We start from the raw sequence: 18,648 nt of genomic DNA, 5'->3' as shown, positions 1-18,648 counted from the left end.
TAAACTAGCCAAAAAGATATTCCCACACCACTGCACATCGTGCCCAGCATATAAATCGGAGTTGTCCAGGAGCCACCAATCGCTGCTTGGGGATAAGCTGGGTATCACTCAGCATGTGGCAAGGAACTGTATTGCGCATCACTTGTCTGTCTCGGATTTTATTCCTCTCATTTTTATTTTTAATCTCCTTTTTCATTATTGTCATTATATTTTACTTTATTTCAATTATTAAACTGTTCTTATGTCAGCCCACGAGTTTTACCTTTTCCAAATTCTCCCATCCCACGGACCGGCAGGGAACGGAGGCACAGAGTGAGCTAGTGGCCGCATGATATTTAGTTGCCACGCACCTGAGGTTAAAGCATGACAGGAGACCATGCTCTCAGTCCAGTCAGCAGAAGTTTGCTCTTCACTGCCTCAAGGCATTTGCTTCTGGATGGGAGAGGGCCGGAAAGACAGGGAAACTGAATTACAGCTTTTAGGGATATTATTTACATAGTCATTGCATCAGCTGTTTCACACCCATGATCACACTTAGGTGGATAGACTTATCCACTACAGTAACACAGTCTAGTCCACCAAGTAATAAAGAGCACACTTATCCAGCAGAAACTACAAGGCAAGAGGACCTACAACATGTAATTACCTATTTGGGTCTCGATTGAAGAAGGTACCTAAAACTTGTTTGGACTTGACAACCCTACGCAGGAGTTCCCCCACCCCAAAAGCCTGTGGAAGTCTTTAAGGATCATCTTGAAGCTCAAAATAAAGCCTTAGGTTAAGGATTAGAAGTGTCTGCAGCATTTTCTAAATGTTCTTACTTCAAACTACAGGACTGCCCTTTACCAATCCCCAAATTGTGATTGAAATTTCAAGCTTGAACTCTCATTTACTGAAAAAAGTTAGATGAAGTTAGTGGAGCAGATGTCCTTCCCTCAAGAATAATAAACCATTCAAACCATGGTCAAAATACTGGTATACGATTAAGAAACTTTTATGAATGTATATATTTATGCATACATTGCATTGATTTGGACTCCTGTGGGGAAATAATTTTCTCAAAGTAATATCTTTTAATAATAATTTTAACTAGTTAATTACATAAGAAAACCCTATGAAATACTCTTCTCAACTCTGCAGTACAGGTGAAATAACATACTTTAGCCACATCAGGCTTTTTTCATCTGGAAACAATACATTAAAATGTTTAGCTTGTCCTTTTTTTTTTTCTTCTTTAATAAAAAGTCCCATTTTAAAAGCCTGAAAGTCTGTTGGAGAAAGACAATTCCATGAGCAAACACAATAACCATAAGCATAATCTCCCCCTTCCCCAAAATTTCCTGTCTACAGCCTTGTAATTCTCCAGTCAATGACTTAAAAAACACACAAGTGAACAGACAGGAGACACAGATACTTATTAGAATTATGACTTTTATTTTTATTCACTAGAGCAACACTGAGGAAAGAATTTTTACATACAGATTTTTTTAATCAACTTTACAAGCAAATATCCAATATACAGTATTTACTCTGGCCTGGGTTAAAAAAATGAAACAAATGAAGCAGATAGTAAGGGTACCTCTTGTTTAAGCTAGTACTGAATTTAAGAGTTCACTGACACTGGAATTATATTGTTTTTATTGTGGTGCTTTTACAGTTAAGTAGGCAGTGAGCAGCTTTACCACAACAGTGACTAAATTTCCTTGATAGCATAGTTGCGAGATGACTATACTGAGACCTACCACCAGGATCATGTATTAAATCAACTCTGCTTAGAAAAAGCACTGTAACAAGAAATAGCTATGGAAGCCCAATTCAAGAACAGATTCCATTTGTATGGCAAGAAAATGTCTATATTAGGAGTATTATATGCTGTGCAAAACCAGAAGTACTTCCCCCAACATGCAACCTACCCAAGTATGACACTTCAGAATGTGCATATGGATATGACATGCAAAGTAAATCACGCACATGGCATTCAGTTTTCTAGCATCATCACAACAAATCAGCATTTAGTTCAAGGATGAAATGAATTTTACTGATCTATGATGCAGTCTAGTTGCTATGTTTAGTTTCACTGCTATGAGATGTAAAGTTGAGGAATCCACTCTTTTTGCAACTATGTGGAAAAAAAAAATAAAATCAGTGCTATATGATATTTTCATGGTAGGTCCAGGAGATAATATTGCACTTCTTTCCTCAAATAAAAACATATACTGGGAACATTATTCTCTAAGGGTTATGCTAGTCCTAGGGAACTTTTGCCATTGGCCTTGATTTGCAGTAGAAAGTGCTAGCTTCAGGGAAGGGGAAGGTAATAATCCAGCTGCATCATGAGTATGAAAATTCCACAGTAAAATTAAGTCATTGCACAACAAAAAACTCAGTATACTATATGAATATTTTTAAACATGCTACAGTGCTTATCGATTCTGTGAAAATGTTGTGAAGATACCTTGGAAACAGCAATACTAGACAGCAGGAGGCATCTAGATTATTTTAGGCACAACTCCAAGCAATTAAGCTCATTTAAAGTGCAGTTCTGGTTCGCTTTTTTAATGTGTGTTTACTAATTTGTTACAATGTGTAGTTGCCTCTGTACACACATACTGAACAGTAGTTTAATACTTTCGTGAATATTGCACAAGACTGAGAAATCCAATGAAAAATGCAATAAACCACTTTCAGAAACCTAAAAAAAAAATCCCTAAGGATATCAAATAATTTAATTTACGCATTTAAGATAATCTGCACCAGTACTGATTATGTATCTGCACCTTTCATTAAAGCAGATACATTACCGGAAAGTACTTGCCTAATCCCATTTGACAAGCTCTACACAGAGCACTCTTAGCCGTCTCCTCCCAACCCCTGTCCTTCACTGAAGTGAAACTTCAAACTTCAATTTTTCTCTCTCAGCTGCCCATCTACTGACAAGCTTTGCTCATACTCTGGACTTACTATACATGCAACAGAGCCTTTCCTGGTAAAGTCTGAAGAGCCAAACACGTAGCTGTCTTTAGAGGGATGCGAACTCAGCAGATGAATACAAACACAATTCAGGCTAGCATTTGTCGCATCCGTGATCAAATCCTGCTGTTTCCAGCTCAATAGCTCACTAATCTGTCAGAACAAAATGCGGAAATGCTATAAAAAAGTAAAAAATTATACTTAACATAGAAAAAAAAAAACCAAAAGCCAACAAACAAACAAACAAAACCCCAACAGAATAAATATAGTTTTGCTTTTCTGGAAAAAAATAATTACAAACTATCTTTTTTTATGAAAACACTGATCATCTCTTTAATTCATTCCTTAATTTTCAGTAAAGGTGCAGGCAGATATCTATACTTTTAAATGTAAACATAAAATTTTAACATCATTAATTCAGGCTGCTGATACTTCTAGAACAAGAAGCAAAAGAGTTCATGGTGAAACATCTGTCAATAGCATTAAGTGAAAATAATCTTTTTACCAAAAATCTTACAAAACTAAAAATAAAAGCAGCTTCTCTTCAAGAAAAGTAAACGTAAAAAAATCCCACCTTCCACAGAAATCTATATGGACCAGAAAATAAACCAGGAGTCTGATCATTCCCTCAAGCAGTTTTAAACTTCCAAGAAACACAGTTAGCTGCCAAGACCAGCTAAAAGTCAGTTTTATTTTCTTATTGAAAGTAAATACTTACAGCAAAAGCCATCTAATTCAGTGCTTTTCAAGGAAGGATTTTTTCCTGGAGAAAAATTGTTACAGCAATCTTGAATTGTAGTTATTTTGATCCTGTATCAACTGTAACAATGTCACCCTGGTTACTTCTTGCTTGCATTGTCTTTGCCCCAGTTAGCAGAAAGTCCTGCAGGTCTCTTATTTCAGATTGATATAATCAGTTTTGAAGTAGACCTTCCTCCATACCTGTTTTTACCCCCAAGCTTTTAATTTTTCCATTTATTTGTTAGATAAAAGAATTTACAGCGTGACCAATCCAAAAACTTTCTTGGGTATTAATTAGGTACTGAGAAATTCAGGTGAGAATTATGTCGGGTCGTCCCCATCCCCCCCCCCCAGGTATCCACCAGGATACCCCTAATTAAAGGGCTTATATTACAGAATTTGATAGTAGATTTTATTTATGAAGTGGCTATACCTATTGAATTTAATTCTTTCAAAGAAAATACTGCTATCTCTCAACATCGCATAGCCAAAGCCTAGAAAAAATATGTTTCTTTTACCGACATGATATGCTGTCCAAGAACCAGTTTTGAGCTAAGTTATTGCAAGAGCCTATTACCACTGATTTTAAATCCAATCCAAGAACAGGAAAAAAAAAGGGGGGGGGAGGGAAACCCAAACAAAAGAAAAAAAACCCAACCAAACCGATAGTAATATTCCAGAGGAAAGAAGACAGAATTGCAGATGGGACATAACATTAAGTGTCTGGAAAGCTTCACTGGATATGCACATATTTAACTCACAGCACAAATGTCATGGTCCCACAGTTGCACCACGATGGGCGTGTATTTCCAGATCACTTTCAGAAATTATATTTCTCCTAGAGAACAGGTTGGTGTGGGTTTGGTTATTTTTTGTTGTTGTTGTGGTTTGGTTTTTATTTTTTCTTTATTTCCCCCAAAAGCTCCTTCCCAGTTATCATACACTTCTTCAGAAATTACAAAAAAAAACCAAACCGAAACAAAACAAAAAACCAAAACAAACAAAAAACCCCAACCCAAAATAGACATCTCTGACAAACTCTAGTCCAGCTCTGGACTAGAACATAATAGGATTGCTCAAAGCAAACAAGTGGGGTTCATATTTTTATAATTAGTTGCTTTTTCATACAAGTTTTATTCTGTAAAATAGTTTCAAATTCTTACACATATGGCAAAGTTTGTGCAAAATTCAAGTCAGGTACTTCAGAGTCTTTCAATATTAAAGAAATCAATAAATACAAGTAGTACAATTAAAGTTAAAAAACATTAATTAAAATGCATGTTGTGCAACCTTGACACAGGTGTTATGGACCCCTTATTCCCAGAGGCTCCCTACTTACCAATTTGTAAGAGCCTAATTTGGAAGGTTTTGCACGAGTATCCTTAGCACTGCGTTTCAAAAATCTACCCAGTAATGTGTCTATTCAACAGACTAAAAACATACCACAGTATTTTAATAAATGATGATGTTTAAGAGAGAAGATTCACTTCACCCTGTGAAATCTGCTTATTGTCTGTGAACAGTGAAAACAGGATAAATAAAGAATAGAGCAACTTCAGATTACAGCAAAACAAAACACAACCCACCCAACCCATCAGATTAAATAACATTAAATATGTCAGTCTTAAGATAAATACAAGACTTTTTGCATAGGCCTCTGGAATACAGAGTCAGAATTATGGCCAATAAAACATCTGCTAGCAAGTCTAATTTTCCACTGCTCTAACCTAGTGAGTACTCAGAACCAAGAAGTTAAAACAAACAGTAATTTCATTGTCTCATAACTCAAACAAACAGAGGTAAGAAATTATTTCTGCCATCCTGAAATACATAGTGCAGCATTCTGGTATTCATGGCCACCACAGACTTCGGTATTTGCTTCATTCCTAAGAACACTGGGAAATAACAATCTTTAATACAGGCCTGCAATATAGAGAAGCTGCACAGGTCATAACATGAGCCTCTGAACATACCAGGATGAGTAAGCAAACATTAAAGATGCTACTTCTAATATTCACTCAGGATTTGCAGGCTGTAGATAAAGCAGCCTCAAAGGCAGTCATAACATAGTAGTTTAATGTATGGCATCATTCAATGAGATGTTCTCAGTGTGTCTTTGGTTTAGGGAGGCGGGAATGCCGATTAGAGGACAAACTATCCCCAGAATGCAAACTGGTATTCTGTGTTTGAATGTTTTCCTTTCTCTGTACCGGTGGCTTTGGGATGTTAGTCTTCAAACAGGTGTTCTGAGGCTCTGTGGATACTGGTGTGGGTTTCTGACTGCTCACTTGCTTAGATTTGACAAAGGACGTAGTTGGTGGGCGAAGTTTAGACACTTTCTGACTCTGTTTACCATTTAGGTTATCCTGACCAGATGTTGGCTGTAGCTGAGCTGAACTACATAATGGTAGAAGCTCACGCTCCTTGGAAGCAGTGGAATGGTTTGCAGATCGTGCGAGAACGGCCATTGTAGGAGGCACTAAAGCATTTGGGGGCTTTGCAATTCTTGAAGTCTTTGGCTGAGAAGCCTGGTTTGTGAATGAGGGTTGACCTTTCAGAGCTAATTCAGTCTGTACCTCTTTAGCATCAGCTCGTGTGGAGGTCTGAAAACAGGAACGAGACAGTAATGTACCTTCTTTATTACTAGCCACCTCTCCAAGGTCTTCAGTGCTTTTGTTTTTCGAATTTTCCAAATACGATGCATTCTCATCTTTCATGCTTAACTGTATGCTCACTAAAGAGTTTACATTATTGAGGCTATTTGTGAGAGAGACATCTGCAGCATTTTGATTCTGATGATTACTATTTTCATGCAGACCATCTTTAGGATATTCACTGTGGGCCTCGATATGTGGTATTTTTATTAATTTTCCCTGGGCGAGGTCTGTGGAACTGGGAAGGCTGCTGGAAGGCTGTAGTATTTGAGGCTGTTAAAGAGAAAATAATACAAAAATACATTAGGCCAATAAAACATCAGCTAATATTTTGAATCCAACGTGCGCTGACTGGATGCTTGATAAAGGCTGTATATCTGATTTATTAAAATCAAAACTTTGACTTTGGCAAAACATGATGGTTCATGGGATGTGTACAAATGTGACTTGTAACTTCAATGGAATAAATTATAGCAGCACTGAAATACACAACATGAAGACAAAAAAAGAAACTGATTAGCTTTAAAAAAGAAACATGTAAAAGGCATGGTTGATGATTTCACCTAAATCTGCAAGACAGCTTAAGAATGGCACACAAGTACTGATCAATTCTGCCTCAAGTGCTTAATAAGCAAATGCAATCGCTATTACACTGTATCCATCTTGTAATTTCTCTTCACTGCTTACCCAAGTTACTATCCAAAACCTTTTAGCAGTGTTCTGTACTGTACGAGCAAGAAAGGAGTTTAATGGACCACATGAATTTATAGTGCATCTTCCTTGTGTTACTGAAGGCAGAAAAACTGATGCAGTTATGTTGTAATTAGGCTACTGATTAGACTTAGGCAAGTGCATTATTTTGAATGGATTTCAAATAGGCTGCTAAAGAAACCACCTTCAGCAAAGCAGTAAAACAGAGTGCACGTGAAGCTAGAGATCATACACTGCTGCACTGACAGCCAAGGGATAAAGATAACTTAATGAAGACTTTGCATTTTATGTGAAGATAAAATCTAATCAGACATGTATCAGAGAACTGCCTGTACCTCTTATGGGTCATTTCTATTTTCTCTTTACTCTTCTCTGTAAAAAGACTGTAAATATTAATATGTGTGCTAGCTTCACAAACACATCCTAGAGCTGCAACTTCTATACAGGTCTTGGAGGAAATAGAAAAAAATTCAGTGATTCATGGCAAAACCCCAAACCTATTAAAACTCAAACCATAGTTTTAGGAAGTTTCATGTTTGGATGAATTTCTCATTTTCTTCATAAAGGAGGGAAACCAAATTACTACAAGCCAGTTTTATCCCTAAACTACTCAAATTCTTACCAGCTGATTTACTATATGTACATAGGCTTATATCTGTTTACTAGTGAAATATAGTCAATGAAAAAAAAAAAGAAGCTATGTTTCTCTTTGAGAGATTTGACTCAAAATGACATTTCAGCCGCTCTTTTGAATTATTCACAACTTCTAACTGAGAAAGACAATTCTTTGGCTGGTCTTTTTAGCTCTTAGGATCAGCAGGAAGATGTAATGATAGCTCTGCATGCCAGAGTCCTGTTACATTTCTAGCACAATAGCAAGCCTAGGGATTCTTTAAAATTTTCATCTTTTCCTTGGCAGGATTACTTCTGAAAAGTGAATCCTCAAAATTCTTCATCAAGAAAAAAATTCAATGCTAATTAAAGAAATATCAACGTTTTCCAAGCTAATTTTGATTTATTAGCGGTTTTCCCCTTGGAATAAACCAGTCCTACCTCTTAGCACAGATAACATCTAAGATGGACCACTAACATCAGCAAGTGCTGATGTTAGACAGATTAAGTGTTAAGAGCAGTCAGAATATGACTGTTTTGGAAACAGGAAGGAGAAGAAAAAATAAAATAAAGCCCTCAAAATTGGTGTCAAATGAGTATCAGAACACCATTTCTTATGTAACCAAAACTAGCTTAACTTTGTGATTTCCTTACACCACCTTGACAAGCTTAACAGAGCAATCCTAGGTGAAGATATTGCTGAACATAATTAATAATTCAATATACATAGAGTTACAGCTTAAAAGACCCCTAAATTCTCCTGATATTTTTGTCATTTTTCAGTGTTCATGTAGGGGTTACAGAAGTCCTGATCCTTCCAGCTTAGGAGATAAAAGAGAGATGTTAGCAAAATGATTTATTCGAGACCTCACCTTCAAAACCAAAATTGTTAAAAATGAATGCAGAAACCAAACCAACATATGGCTGATTCCCACAAAAATACTCAACAAAAGTTTTCTAATCAAACTTGAAGTTTAAAATTAGTACATTTATAGCAAACAGTATTGTATCAAATTCTAATATGTAAAAATAATTATCAGAAAACCTTCCCCCTCACCTATAAAAGGTTTCTAAATGCTAGTCTTCAAACAATGCAGATAATTATCTGAGCATTACAAATCTTAACTTTATATCAAATAACCCTAGTTAAGCTTATCATCAAAATGAAAAATTTCTAAGGTACAGCAGATACTGGATTTGTATGGAAAACCGAGTTAAATACAAAACCAACTGAAATACAGCAAAGCAGTTAAGTTTTTGATAATGTTATTTTGAGCTCTTCTGACAAAAACCAGGTAACAGTTCAGCTTTTCAATGTGCACAACTTTGCATTTTTACATATAAAAATAGCCAAATACATATTTTCTTTTTTATTCTTCATAACCTAAAAGGGTCTAAGCAGCTTAATATCCAGGAATTTAGCAATTCAAAGGTAGGGAACAGCTACCTGCTCAGAATTACGAGGACACTAATGCCCTGGTATCATTTTTACTAAGTTGTTTTACATAGTGTATTGTTTTCTAATTTTGTATTTCTGTTTAGTCAAAGTCTGTCCAATTTTCACGATTGCAGATTTTAATATCTTCCAATTGTTACATGTGTTAACGTTCAAGATGACACTGAAAGGTGAAAACCACCTCATCCTAAATATGCAGGCAAAAGTTCATAAGGTATCCAATACCAAAACTGCATTATCTTCATCCACAGCTTACGTTTGCCTTATATACACGTTTTTCATGGACTAATACTTGGTGAATTCCATTAAAAAGACAGAAGAAGGACTGAAAGATGAAGCATTCCACCTTCTAGGCACAGTCTTTTATTTCATGGGAGTCTTAAAGTTTATAATTTGAATTTCTGAGTGTGCTTTTGATAATATTTCAGGAGTGGGACAGACCATGACTCCTTGTAGACTGCTATGCTAACGAGACTTCTATTTTTGTCCCATAAAGAAAATATTCAGGTGGACAAACACCTGCATTTCTTCGGGATGCTCTTAAAATGTAAAGTTGGACTGTAAAACGTTTCAGGCATAACATAACTGAAGAAAATCAGATCTTCCATAATTCAAAGTACATTAGACAAAACACTTTGTGCACATGCTCCTTTTTTTGCATAACAAAGCGACAGACATTTCTGTACTGGTAAGAGCTAAGAGCGCCAAACACTTGCATGTACTGATACACCAGTCAAAATTACTAAATTATAGTCCCTACCACATTTACTTCAGAGAAATAAGAAAGTAAATCTCTCAAACTGAACTGGCTGTCACATCATCCAGATAAAAATGACAACATATCCACGGAGAGGATTACCATTATCACACAATTATTGAACCACTGAGACTGTGTTAGTTTTGTGTTGGAAAACTGAGACAAGTATGCTATATTGAAAGAAGTTAAATCAATGTGGTTATGACAGTGATATTTATTGCAATATCACTACTTTAAGATTCCCTTCAGTTTTGCTTTGGTTATTCTGTATGTCTAACATCAATTCCCAGCTTGATTCCCTACATAATACCTCTCTAGATAAAATAAAGATTTTTTTTTCCCTGCAGTATTATGAGGAAAGAGGGAAGTGAAGCAATGAGAAATCTAGAACCACATGCACATCTCCAATAGACATGCATCATGCATAGGGCAAAATAAAACAACCCAATGAAAATGCGTGAGGAGGAGATGGGAAGAAATTTGAAGTTGTACTGTACCACGCTTTATCACAGAAGTAATGGACTAACTTCTCAACTCCTTGCCAATAGCATAATGGGAAAGCAGAGACAAGAAAAAAACAAGGACAATGATGTCAGAGGACCAAGACAAAACAAATGAGCAGTTGCCATGACAGAACCACAACTTTTCACCATTTAAATTGCAATTACCATGTTCCCCATTGGTTTTTAATCCACCTTCCAGAAACAAAGGCAGCAATAGTGTTTAAATAATGAAGTACAGACTATATTTATAGCAAGACCTGCACGGAAGAAGCTTTGCTCTTCTAACTTCAAGTCTTTTAACACAGTTAATCTCTTATGTTTTAAATACTGTTTAGACCTGTAACTAAAATTCATGTGTATAACTGTATACATCAAAAATATTTGCATTCACATACATACATGTTAGATATCTAAAATTAACAACATCATAAGAAACACTGTATGACAGATTCTGACCATGCTGCCCGTACTGTTCAGTAGCCCATCTTCCCAATGACTCACAGCCTTGAAGAGACTCCAAAATAATATGGCTTCCTTTTGGAAGGGAGATGTAGAGGATGAGGTGAAAGGAAGGCACACAAACCCTACTACATAGGTTTTTCCTGTTCTCATCAGTTCTGACATCCCCTATCTCACTGCACTGGCACAGGATAGGCTGTTATTTCCCAGGCCTTCATTTGAAGGCACACCCTTGCTAAATGGGAGAAAGAAAGGCCAAATGGGAAAACTCTTATTTTCTACCTCTGACAAACACCATGATTTCTCACCTTAAATCTGTGGTATTTGCCAACACCTTAATTTTGGATTATTTTTTTTCTCCTTTTTAGCTAGCTATATTATACCAATATTTTAACATTGTAAAATAGGATTCCACAGGATAGACTGTAACTTCAAGTATCGATACAATACAACCCTAATTTTTTTCTTTTAAAGCACTATTCACCACAGCATGAGGGTACTAAAACAAATGGTAATACGGCATAAAATTATTTTTTTCCTGCATAATCTGTATAGAAATCCCAATTTAAATAAAAATACTGTCTTTCTCAAGGAAAAATTACTGAAAGAAATACGTAACTACAAGGCAGGCATTTCATCCATAGATACAGATATAGGAGCAAAACCCCAACAAATATGACTAACATGTAAAAGTTTTGTTTGCAAATATAGATTTAGTTAGGTATAAAAGACATTTCTCTTTCAGTCCAATCTGCAACTACCCAACATGGGAGAAGGGAACTTTTCTTAAAAGAAATTTCTTCATATAGCTGAACACTGATTTCTCAGAGCAAAAATAATTACATATAAAGGACAGTAATGCCAGGAAATTTTTAATAATTTGTCACTCTTTTAACCCAAGTCATAAAACTTCCAAGATAATATTCTGAAACTGCTTCGGTTCCGCTAACATAAGCACTTAGTACACCCTGCGTGGAACCTGAATTAGTTAATAAATGTTTGGAAATATTCCACAGTGCTAAGCAAGGTACCTTAAAAAAAAACAACAACAATCAAACAAACAAACAAACAAAAAAACCAAACAAAAAGCAACCATGAGAAAGCAAAGCCTGGACCTGATTTATACTCAATGTGCATTCAAGCAGCTTTCTTGCTGGCTACGTGTCACCTGACAGAATTGCTTACATACAAAATGACAAAATATTTTTTCATGAAGTGCACAGTAAGCACAGATGTAAACAACTGCAATGCTTGAGTAACAAAACAGTTTTCATCAGTGTCTCTGTGTGGAGAAGCACTTGGGGCTAGGGGCCTAAGAAGAGCATTATAATATCCTTGTATTACAACAGGATTTCATGCTTGGTTCATTAACAATATGTATTCTAAATGCTGTGTTTCTAGAGCTGCACCATAAAAGCTCCAGAATACAAATGCAAGGTTTAAATTATATTGAAGAAAAATTGCTATATCATCAAATTGTATCCCATAACCAAGAAAAAAATAAAGGAAGTTGAATTCAAGACACATATGGGAATTATAGGAATAAAAACCACACACAATTTTGTTCATAAAATGACAAGAAGAAATGTACTATTATGAAAGTGTTTATGAAATACAAAATGCAGAATTGTTTCCAAGGCTTTTGAAACAACATGAACCGTATCCTGGGCTGCATCAAAAGGAGTGTGACCAGCAGGTCAAAGGAGGTGATCCTGTCCCTCTGCTCTGCTCTCGTGAGACCTCACCTGGAGTATTGTGTGCAGTTCTGGTGTCCTCAACATAAAAAGGACATGGAACCGTTGGAACAAGTCCGGAGGAGGGCCACGAGGATGACCAGGGGACTGGAGCACCTCCCGTATGAAGATAGGCTGAGGAAGTTGGGGCTGTTCAGCCTGGAGAAAAGAAGGCTGCATGGAGACCTCATAGCAGCCTTCCAGTATCTGAAGGGGGCCTATAGGGATGCTGGAGAGGGACTCTTCATTAGGGACTGTAGTGATAGTACAAGGGGTAACAGGTTAAAACTTAAACAGGGGAAGTTTAGATTGGATATAAGGAGGAAATTCTTTCCTGTTAGGGTGGTGAGGCACTGGAATAGGTTGCCCAGGGAGGTTGTGAATGCTCCATCCCTGGCAGTGTTCAAGACCAGGTTGGATAGGCCTTGGGTGATATGATTTAGCGTAAGGTATCCCTGCCCAGGGCAGGGGGGTTGGAACTAGATGATCTTAAGTTCCTTTCCAACCCTAACGATTCTATGATTCTATGATTCCAAGTCAATAAAAGTGGAAATACTAAAATATAATTCTTATTAAATGTGCAAAATATACATCCAATTCTGAAGTGTGTTAACAAAGCACAGTGATAAATTCATAGGGCAACTTAAACAGTAGGTATGCTAACACTCTAGCTCGTGCTAACAGAAAAGAATTGTAAGTATATGATAGTATTGTAGTATTACATAGCAAGGTTATATTAACTGGTCTGTACAGCAGTAATTAATTAATATTTAGTTGTTTATATATGACAATATGAACAGTTTACAGATTTATACCCTTGAAATCTACAGTGTTTGTAAGTGATCTATGTATCCATCAGCCTTCAACAACACAGGAAAGAAACCTGCAGTATTCACAAGAGCAGTTGGTATCAGGTTCAGGATCCAGAAGGTTAAAAAAAAAAACAAAATAAAAAAAAGCAAAAAAAACCAAACAAACAAAAAAAAAACTTGAATTTCAAGACCTCCAGACAGAAAACACAGCCAAACAAAAGCTGAGACTACTTCATGTTCCCATCACCTTTGTTATACTACTGCAAAAGAATACTGACTTCAAGGCTGTTTTCCTATCCTCAATGACAATACTTATCTCAGTTCTTGTCTTAAAATCCCACATCTGGCATTCCATATCGCTCAAAAACTAGCAGACCTAAAACTACTCAACCAAGGGAAGAGGTAATGTGAAAGAAGGATGCTAGTGATAATTCCGGTAATATTCTACTTTATGGGACTCTTCACACAGCAATAATCACTGATTTTGCAAAAGTGTCAAAAATGTCCAAGAAACCTCCTAATTTATATTTTTTATTTTCTGTATCTTTTGACCAAACTTAACACTTAAAGAAAAAGGCTAGGAATGCTCAGATATAGGAGATTTATTACACTAAGTAATAGGCTAACCAGTCTAGGTTAATTACTCAAGGGCTAGTTTTCGTTTACTTCATTTCCTTTACTAGTAATTACTCAAATGTAATGTGTAAGATTGTATATTAAAAAAATCCAACCTCCTTTAGTAATGGAAGATCACCACAGAACCCTTGAAAAAGAAGCTGCTTCCAACATTGGAGGAATGACTAGTGGGGGCTCAAATAATTGGTAAGAGATTAGGAAAGTTTTCTTCAGTACAGCAGTTGATGTGAATGATGTGACACTCAGAGGCACGCATCTAGCGGCTGTGACACCATCCTCCCATTCTGACTCCTGGATCAACAAGTCCCAAACCCATGACATTCATATGTTCCTCAGGTCTAAAACTGGTCTTTTAAAACTCAGACTTTCTGCTGACAGGACAGCAAAACAGCCAGGCTGCGATACTGCTGGCCTCTACCCAGAAGCAGAAGACAAGATGACCTTACAGGTTCTATGTTCATTAACACACAGCACACAGATTCCCACATTAAACATTACAGGAAATGAAGCACATCCCTCCATTGCATAGAGAAAAGCCTATGAGACAGGCTGTGCATTCCTGATGAGTTGTTTAAATGAACATTGTCACAGAAATATCAAGAGAGTATTTGAAACAATATACAAAATACAAGGTTGTGTTGTTTTGTTTGTTTTTTTTCCTTGTAATTGAAGTGAATTAGGATCATAGCTGTCTGAAATACATATAAGCTTGGTATTCCAAGGTTAAGCTTACTCTTCAGATCTCCAATGAGACTGGAAATCTTACTTGTTTCTGTAATTTTACCTTTTCCTTTATTTCTTGTCCAAATACACTCTTGGTCTTTGCTAGGCAGTCGAACAAACTGTAATTCTCAAATTACAGTACATTTTAAAAATATAACTTTAGCTTTACAAACTAGTTATATTTCTTCGAACAATTATTTATAATGCAATACCAAAGCACAAAGTCAGACTTACCATTTCGCTATGTCTATGTAAGCATACAATTTTTAAATCAGCAATTGTCTTTTGTTTTGCAGATCCAAGCCAAGAGAACAAATGCATTTCATATCAGCCCACAGTGTAGCTAGCACATAAGGAATGTTAATAAATCATGCAAGTTTTGCAACAGCCACTTCAATGTATTAGAAGCCTTTTTACAACAAATACCGAGCAGGCGGGAGGGGAAATTAGTTTTAGGGAAGCCATTCTGAAAAGTTAAGGAAACTTCTCATGAGAGGTGATGAAAACACTTTCTCACCAATATTTTTATGTATGTTCACGACATTTATGTAAATATATCCAACATATTCACATGTGCAGACTTATAAGCAAACAGAACACATACACAAACAGGATAGCATAATACAGCCACTGAAAATAAAGGGAAAATGCAGCAAGCAAGACTTATGGTAAGACAAGACTGGAAACAAGGGCCTATTCAGGTTTGCCTGAAGAACTGCTGATGTAAGTCAGCATTTAATAACTGTTATGAAGACATAAATTGTAGATGTTTATACACTGGTTGAAGGAAGCATTTTGGTTAGCCACAGACTATTGTGTATGCCTGTAAATCTGCCTGAGAAAGGAGGATACTACAAGATGAACAGTGCGTGCAAAGGGGAAGCTTCTACTGGAACACGGTGAGGGAGATGAGTGAGAGGTACAGACTCACTCTGTCTGCGGTGCGGTGGAACAGTCCGAGGGATGCCCTGGAATGAGCCCTGCCAGGGAGAGAAGGAGGGAGCAGAATACCCACCCTGTGCAGAAAGAGAGAGGGGGAGAAGTATAATAAAAAAAGAGAACAGGATAAAACAAGACACCAAAAAGCCACACCATTCTTTTTCCTTTTCCCCAGAAATGTATCATTATATTTCCCAGTTGTTCTACTGCATTAAAGCAAATGCTACATGCTACTGAAGATCAGAAGCCCAAAAAAAAAACAACAAAAAACCAAAAAAACCACAAAAGGCTTTATGATGTCCTAAACTAGTTAGAAATCTTACAGAATACCTCCATTTTTGTTCAACAGATACGCACCCATTTCTGTTAAAGATGTTTTCATGGGACAAGTATAGAAGCTGAACTTTTCATTTTAAAAACACATGCTAAAAATTTTATTTTTACAGCTTTCAAAATGCCTCACCAAGTACGAAGTTGCTTAATACTAATATACTGGAAACCCACACAGTTATAGTTTAGAATAGCTTCTAATGCACAGAAGTATTTTCTAGCAAGTCCTCATGCTTTAGAGTCTACTTCACTCATATTTTTGTTAGTATTATTGAATGTGAAAGAGGAGGGGTGACATAAAAATGTATAACTGCTTTCCTTGCATTTTGCTGTTGGAGCTTGGGCCTTCTATTACAGGATCAGAGAACTGTCACATTAATGCCATGCAGGGTCTGCCTGTCAGATGTTTCAGATCACCACTAAAGTGACACATTGCAGCAGCTGCAATCTCAAGCCAAGAAAAAGTAATTTTATGCAGTCTTACATGTTCTCCATACCCTTAAAAGAAACCTATCCAAGCTGCAACTGTTCTCTTAAATCACAACCCTGATTTCCCATTTAAGCAAGACAGGTTTAAGTCTTTATAACCCCTTCACTGTTTAGCAGCTGAAAACTTCTGCTTTTATGAACATCAGTGCTAACAATAACCGCCATTGCCTCCTAGCTGCCAGTAACAAGCAGATATCAGCACCAACCAGTTATAGCTACTCTTTCAGACAGCAGGCATAAGATATGTGAAGGAACACCTGTATCAAAGAAAACAGGAACAAAGTTTGCCCCTCCTCTCCAGTTTCTCTGCTGGCATATCTGCTGCAGATCATACTGCCAGAGCTGGACAAACAATAAGAAAGTATTTTATTTCCATGCTTCTTTTAAAGGAATGTTAAGTACCATATTATTTCCATTAAGAGATATTCTGCATTTATTTATCCTAGGAGAATTTTAAACACTGATGTTCCAGTTATCCTAATCTAGTTAGATTTTATCCACCACTACTCCAAGTGCCAACGCTGCTAAAATGTAACTTCAAATAACACATGCATTTAAGCAAGTCTTGGAATTTGCTAGCCAGCATATTTTTAAACCAGAATAGGAAATTAAAAAAAAAAAATAATAAATCTGACAAGGCTTCTTTATTCTTCTCCATAAGCAGACACAAAACAATCACTAGAGTAAAATCCAAAATGAAATCAGTTCTTTAATCCAATTAACTCTAGATGGAGATATTGATTACCTAGCATGTTCTTACAGTCCTCCATCAATAGCCATTAATGCCAACACAATTTTTAGACTATTGCATGAAAGAACAGCAGTACTAGCTTGAGTCAAGCTATATGACAAAATGATATATGTTCCATCAGCTAAGTAGGTGTTAAATACAGCAATATTCCTCAGCACAAATTTAATCAATCAGTGATTGATGAGACATTAACAAAAGCTTTGTATTTTCACAGTGCTGTGCAAACAAACACTTCATTTTTCAGGCCTGTTCACATTCCCTCCTAGATTATGTCAGGAACAACAACAAATTCTTTCCATTCTCTAAACATAACTGAATCTTCAGATAGTAAAAAGCACATTATGATCATAGGTCTCATCTTGTAGAGACTTGAGTTGGCAATGAGCTCTTTACAGAGTTCTTTGATAACTTTAATGCATTAAGGAAAAAGGGGAAAATTTTACATCCTCTCCCTTCCTCTTTCTAAAAGAGAGATTAAGAGAAGTACAAGCCAGCTGCACTACATAGCAGATATTATATCATTATAATAGAACAGAAATATTTAGATGTCTTGATATATTCCAGTAATTTTTAAGCATCCATACTGGCACTTCAAAGCCCCACACACTAAGTACAGTGTTCTCGATAGTTCTTCATGATATTTAATCATTACTCTGACTAGAGAATTAAACGAAGAAAGTGCAAGTAGCCTTCTTTAGTGTTTTGTCAGCTAGACTGACATGCTCTCCAGGCACAGTTCAGTCCCCTTCTCCTGATTGCTGAAGAATATTCTATAGTCTGAGAAGAACAACTAGCTCTTTCTCTGGCAGCTGTCTTGAGAGTTTCCACTGCTCCATAAAGGCATATGTCAAATAAATATCAGATGTCTTAGTTGTAAAAAAAAGTAATAATAAAAAATAAAAACCATAAGTACTGTTTAATTGTGTATCAATTAAGGTAATTAAAATCAACATCAACTGAACCAAATAATAACCACTAAATACAGCACTGGGAATTTACTAAGATGGTTGTTACGATTTACACTGATTTCACAAATGATAAAGGTTTTACTGATCCCACAGATACAGCACATGAAGAGGTAAGTATCTGCAAATAAGCCTGGCTTTTGAAAAATGACTTTTAACAGTATTTTACAAGAGTCCAGGAAATTTATGAAGCTTTCTCCTTTAAAAAACTCACATCCACCCCCTTTCATTAGTCAAATATGAACTGAGGTTCCCAAGAAATCCAAAGAAGAGGAAAAAAGAAACACACACTAACAAGCACACCTCTTCAGATTATGGTAGATATTCAAAATACACAGAAAACGTGGCAGTTTCCTCCTAAATATAAGGAAGGAAAACCTGAATGAAAATTTACTTTATGCTTATTA

At 36.3% G+C, this 18,648-nt stretch overlaps 1 protein-coding gene across 6 annotated transcripts in view; it reads right to left on the bottom strand.

Annotated features, from left to right (window-relative positions):
* Positions 1–4,825: 4,825 nt before the first annotated feature.
* The window catches only part of CCSER2 (coiled-coil serine rich protein 2), a 68,069-nt gene continuing 54,246 nt past the window's right edge, over positions 4,826–18,648 (bottom strand). For 2 of the 6 annotated variants that reach the window (XM_062634046.1, XM_062634048.1), the window contains exons 10-12: positions 15,699–15,783; positions 10,399–10,438; positions 6,555–6,638 (exon numbers count right to left, since the gene is read on the bottom strand). In XM_062634046.1, coding sequence (XP_062490030.1) covers positions 6,575–6,638; positions 10,399–10,438; positions 15,699–15,783 — 189 coding nt within the window. In that variant the 3' untranslated portion in view covers positions 6,555–6,574. Of the gene's footprint in view, positions 6,639–10,398; positions 10,439–15,698; positions 15,784–18,648 lie in introns of all 6 variants that reach the window. The other 4 variants (XM_062634047.1, XM_062634049.1, XM_062634044.1 and 1 more) reach the window with 2 other exon arrangements.

The sequence above is a fragment of the Pezoporus occidentalis genome, unplaced genomic scaffold (genome assembly GCF_034315485.1).
Source record: "Pezoporus occidentalis ecotype Australia unplaced genomic scaffold, CSIRO_AGI_Poc_V1 ctg41, whole genome shotgun sequence".
NCBI classification, from domain to species: Eukaryota; Metazoa; Chordata; class Aves; order Psittaciformes; family Psittacidae; genus Pezoporus; species Pezoporus occidentalis.
The sequence above is the reverse complement of the archived record's forward strand: the minus strand, read 5'-3'. Positions and strand labels throughout refer to the sequence as shown.